Source organism: Pundamilia nyererei, unplaced genomic scaffold (genome assembly GCF_000239375.1).
Source record: "Pundamilia nyererei isolate P.nyererei 1_Seehausen unplaced genomic scaffold, PunNye1.0 scaffold00340, whole genome shotgun sequence".
Taxonomy (NCBI): domain Eukaryota; kingdom Metazoa; phylum Chordata; class Actinopteri; order Cichliformes; family Cichlidae; genus Pundamilia; species Pundamilia nyererei.
The window spans coordinates 33,538-39,537 of NW_005187741.1; the positions used below are offsets into that span (position 1 = coordinate 33,538).

General features: G+C 42.9%; 1 protein-coding gene across 1 annotated transcript in view; it reads right to left on the bottom strand.

Moving 5' to 3' along the window:
* col14a1b (collagen, type XIV, alpha 1b) overlaps positions 1-6,000 on the bottom strand; it is a 137,018-nt gene that overhangs the window by 27,038 nt on the left and 103,980 nt on the right. Inside the window, exon 22 of the mRNA XM_013915650.1 lies at positions 1,815-1,931. Coding sequence (XP_013771104.1) covers positions 1,815-1,931 — 117 coding nt within the window. The remainder of the gene's footprint in view (positions 1-1,814; positions 1,932-6,000) is intronic.

A 6,000-nucleotide genomic window follows, 5' to 3' on the forward strand; every position in this document is an offset into this window, starting at 1 on the left:
ACTGCTGTAACAAGCACATCTCCTCGCTCGGCAGCCGTAATCGCGACCTTTTGTCTTTTTTGTTCGCTTTATTTTACCTCGTGCAGCAAATGTAAATGTCACCCGTGCTGTGATCCGTAAGCCTTCCTTTTCTACAGAGCGGCACAGTGTCTGATTGTACAGCTAAACCTTTAAAGTGTCAGCACGTCTCAGATGGGATACAACAATATCTTTGTCATCTCCGGCTGCTTAGGGATTCAGAAAATTGGACCCTCTGCTTCAGCTACATACTGAAACTCCTACTGATGAAAGCATGCGGGTATGAATGAGGCTGCTCTCCTACTGCACTGGATATGCAGCGTAGGAGTTTGATGGGAAGAATTACAGTTACGCATGCAGTATTTTGTAAATGCTAAAGCGATGCACTGTCACGTTTAACTCCTCGCCTTAATCCAAAGCCAGCAGCATGATGGGAGAAGAGTTCAGATTCGCACATTTGCAAACATCTCCAAACATATAGCAGCAAAATGTTTGAGAATTCACACTGAAAATTTAGCGTATTGTGTATTTAAAATATGTGCAAGCAGGTTTTTCTTGATTCAGTGACTCCCACTGTAAAGCCAAGCGTTTGTGTTTGTGCCAAGCTTTGCAGGCACACAAAGATAATCGAATATTGATCTGGTACACAAGCTTATTGGCAAGATTACTGTTTTGTTTTAACAGTGTTTATAGGAGCTTTATATAAATATGGAGGAGAACGGTGAGATCTTCATCTGAGTCATTTTCATGTCTAAACGGGACAGACTGAGGAATCACGTGCAGGGTGGGAGAAGGTAGCGAACCTTTGAATTTAGCTCCAACAGCAGCAACCATTTCTTCTCATGGCTCATAAAGCTCGCACAACAATGAGGAGAACTCCTATATAAGGGTTCCGGGTCATCGGCACTTGTGGGACGGTTTGATTGAAAAAGCACACTCGAGGTCTGCTGCATCGTCTCAGCTGGGTTAATGTTGGGACCTTTTGTATTCTTTTTCAATCATTATGGTTTCGATTTATTTGTTTCAGGTCACGGGCTGATTCCCTGACATTCTCCTCTGAAATTTCTTGACACATTTTTGAAATTTATTGCTCTCCAAGTTATTGGAAGGCATCCGTGCCCCAAGGTGCCAAATGAGCCCCGATTCGGGACGCTCCCTCCACGGTGCTTCACAGTTTCAAAGAGCAGGCCTTCTTCCTCCAACAGAGCGCAGAGTTCGTTTTTTCTTCTTCCAGGTGTGCGCCGTGAGACTGTGTGCTTATTAAAGACAAGGAAATCCAAACTGCTCTGTGTTGTATCCATACGTGTGACCTGGATGTTTGGGGTTCACATGTTCACACAGCTGCAAACAAAGCTGTAAGTACTTCTCAATAATCTAACCTTAAAACATTAATAAAATACATGCACAATGTCTTTCCCTAATTCAGAACGAGAGATCAGAAATGTGTTTCCTTGGTGTGCCTACGAAGCTTGGCACAAACACTGGAACCGTCCAACGTGCTGACAGATCTTCCACCACCTACAAACGAGTCTTTTTTTAGCAGCCTGAGATTGTGCACGTAGTCAAGCAGAGATACTGGGATGAAAGGAATTCCACTTGCAAATATAATAACTACAAACCTTCATGATGAGAACAGGTTCATAAGTTTAAAATGTTAATACTGAGAAATATTTACTCACATGATGCAACAAACGCCTCAGGCTGACCTTCATTTGCTTACATACACAGTACGAGCAAAACATCACACAGAAGGAATAAGACCACCTTTAAAATCACGCTGCCATCACTGCACTCACCAACCGCCGACTCCAGGGCCACTCTGTAGGCGCTGGCATGTCGGTGAGGCTGCCACTGGGCACACAGCCCGTTCATCCTCACCTGATAGGTACTCAGGTTAGTCACGCCCAGGTACACTGCAGGGAAACAGAAAAGGTGTTTTTACTTGCAGAGCAGATATTTACGAGCCCAGACATTATTTCCAAATTCCATTCTTGAATCTGTCAAAAAGAACTAAATGCTCAACGACTGCTTTGGTTCAGTGAATGAAGAGCTGCAGCTCAGGAATGTGGGGCTTCTGCAGTAAACATATTTCTCTACCAACTTTAAACATCTCTTATTAATACTGGAACAATGACATCACAGCACCGTGAGCCTCTTCATGGCATGCACCAAGAACATTTCACCAATCAGACAAGCAGCAGCCTCCTCACACCAGGAGCCCACGACTGGCTGTGGAGGTTTCAGTACATATCTAACATTTGCTCTCGTTATTTAGAAACTTAATTATTTAGAAAGTTATTTAGATTTAAATTGAACCGAACATGATAAGATCTTTCCAAAAACTAAAGCTAAAATCTGTCTCAGATCTCTTAGTCTTAGAACAGATGTGATGTGGGTCAGTGACAGCTGTATTATTGGACATTTTAATGTAATTTGATGTCCCTGCTATTCTCCTACAGTCAGCTGTGGCGGAGGCTGCGAGTTTTGATGTCATGAGTCTGGACACGAACAAAAGCAGCATTGAGACATAAAACTAAAATTTCTGGAAGCCTAAAAATGTGCATTATAAACTTGTAAGCATTCCTCTCTATACTGCCATAAGAGCAAAGCTATATATATGTTTAACAGCACTCAGCTCACATCTGAGGAACCACACGGCATCCTGTTTCCACACGGCAGATGCAAAAGTCTCTGGCCAGTTGGTTTCAAGGACACCAAAGTGCACTTTCTTGAAGTTATTTACAGACACACAGAAATGTAGCTGCACTGTCTTTGCTTCACAAGTCTGGCTTATGCACACACGCACAAACAAACCCACACACACTCTGTTTATGCAAATGGTATGTATGCGCTTTTGTGGTGCGACGTTTGAAAGCAGCTCTTGTTCCCAGCTGAAGAACATTAGCATGCGTGTCTCTGTGAGCTGGTAATGGCCTGTACAGCTCAGTATCATTCCCTCTGACAAAACAGAACATTTCCAGTTGAGCCAAATATCTAATCTGCATTATTGTGAACTTCATACAAATGCATAATGTATCCCTGCATAATATTCCTGCAAACCTCTCAGCAAGTGATTTAATGAGGAGACGCAAAGGGATTCTTAAGTCAGCATCTCTACATATATGTCGACACAGTAAAGGCAGCGGGAGACAAAACACTCCAGCTGTTTGAATTTGCTACTACTGATAATCTGCCAATATTCGACAGGAATTACTGGTAAATTTCACACAGAGGAAAATGTTGAGAATCATCAGCAGTAACTTTGATTCAGTGGTCCCACTTCACCACGACAATCCAGCGCAGCGTTTCTGTTTCTGCTGATGCGGCACATTCAGACTCCATCTCGCCCACGCTCGTTAACAAAAACCCATGATGCTTATTCATTTGGGCAGTTACTCACTCCCACCCCCAAAAGAGCAATGCACCGTTTACAAGCAGAGTGACCTCAGACTGTCACACTGTCCCGTTGGGCAGAGACGCTCACACTCCCTGCGAGTTAAAGGAGCTCAGATGGATGTAAAGCAGCTGCTTCTTTGTCTTGTAAAAACTACAATGAGGCTCTTCAGGAAACTTATATTCTGCACATACATGCTGCTCACAGATATGTTCAAGCAAACCGAGCACTGGAGACATATCCTAACAAAGGATGCAGGATCACCTGTAAACAGTTAGATATAAAGAGCTACGTTAGCCTGCCCAACACGCTCCCACTGCAATGGAAAAAGTATCTAATGCGCAACATTCATGAGACATGGAGACATTAACGATTAGGTCATCAGCTTTATTTTACTAATTAGTATCTTTTAAGATGCAAAATATGTCAGTTTCTCAGGCTCTGTTTCGCAGAGAGAGCCCGTCTCCAAACAGCTGCACTTTTCTAAATGCCACACAATCTGTATGTGCAGGAAGCTTCGGTCATAATGTTTCTGGTTCTTCCCTTAATATCGAGTCGCTCAGATTGTTATCATTAGATTGATATTTGATGTAAATTCATTAAAGTAAGATTCGATTTCACTGTGAAAAGGCTTGAACAGCTGATTAGAGCACAAAAACAATTTGTGTGACAAGAATAACTATGAGATGGTGGACGGGTGGGTGGGTGGATGGGGGGGTGGATGTGCCATGAGTTCCCCAGTTTCACCCATTGTGGCCAACGTCTACATGGAAACAGTGGAACCCCACTGAGTCATTGGTTCAGGTATGTGGGTGAAAATCAAATCTCAGGACGACCAAAATTCAGGGATCACATGAACTCAGTGGACCGACACATCAAATTCATCAGGGAGGATATGAAAAGTGGCAGGTTGGCCTTCTTAGACTGTGAGATTTCCATCAGTAGTGGGGGACATTTAAAAGCTGATGCGTACCGTAAACCTACATCCACTGGAGCACAAACTGGGCGCCATCAGGACGCTACAACACAGATCAAACACCATCCCCACAGACACAGTGGCCAGGGAAGCAGGAGAGCAAGACGTTGCTGAGTAAATGTGGTTATCCCAGCTGGACATTTGTCAAACCTGTGAAGGCACCTAAAGAAAGCTCCAGCCGATCCAGGAGGGAAGGACAACCTCAGTGATCCCTCATGTGTCCGGAGTATCTCAACAGTTAAGATGCATTTTCTCTAAACACTGCGTCTCTGTGGCTTTCAACACGCTTTGATTGCTTCATGCTTTACTTCTAAATCACTGCTTTACTTTTGAAATTCTTGAACTTAAAACTTAAATTTTGAGTATTTCACAAGAAGTAACCTTTTGCTGTATCCTTGCAATAAGCATTAAACATATAACATTTTTCCTGGGGTGTTTCTTTCATAAACCTTTAGGTATATGAGTGTAAGCAGATAACCTGGAGTGTCATTCTTCTTTTTGCCACAACGACCATGATACTCGTCCTCTGCGTGACATTGACACATCAGCCCACTAAGCTCTGCTGGTCCATTGGCTTCATTAACATGCTGGTGAGCAATATGACAGATGCTCCATTCACCTCCTGGGATCCCACTGGCCTCATCATCTTGCTCTCTTTTCGACTCAACCCATCTCTCCATCTTTGTCAGAGTTCATCCCCTTCTTCTTTCCTCGTTTTCCTTCCAAACTTGTCCTTCAAGTCAACCAAGAAGTGCTTAATTGTCATGCAGGCAGCGGAAACTGTGGCTCCAATGCAAAGTGACACGCTCCATTTAAAGCTGCGTGTTCGGGCATTTAGCTGACACTTGTATCGAGAGCTCTCGCGCAGAGAGCAATGAGAGCGGATGAAAGGGGAGAGGTTTGGAGTCCTGCTCAAGGACACTTCAAAAGGACACATAGTTTTCACTGGATGCTTTGGCTGTCATGGAGATCAAACCAGAGACCTTTCAAAAAGGGCTATTTCACCGATAGGCCAGTCTGCACTGAAGTGATTAATTATCATGCAGGAGAGGAAAATCCAGGCTCCTACTCTAATGATTGTACTTGAGAAGCAAGTGATTGATTGAACCAGGCCACACACTCACAGAGCCCCAGGAAGTGTCCACATCACAAGTGAGATAACTTAAATCCATACAGTTCATTCCAGCACTGGGATGTAATTAGGTGGAGTCGCCATTGAAGGTGTCAGATGGATATCAAGATATTGAGCCTGCAGGAGTCTGACTGCTGATTAGATTAGATGATATTGTTTATTCACTTGTACTCAAAGAGGTAGAATGGGCCGAGAAAACCAATAACAAGGTGTATAAATGATCCTGGGTAGAAAATGCCAACAGAACAATTAAGAGCAAGCAGAGCAAAGATGTACTGGTCTAATGGGAAATCATCACGGTGCAGGAAAGGTATACTTTGTAGTTTATAGTTGCTTTTATCTTTATTTTCTTAAATAGATTTTGACCTCATATTTAATTTAAAAAATATATATATATATACAAAATTGAGCAAACGTTTGGACTTTCAAATGACTTTTTTCAAAAAGTGCCACAGGTAATATGAAAGTGGTTTGTTATTT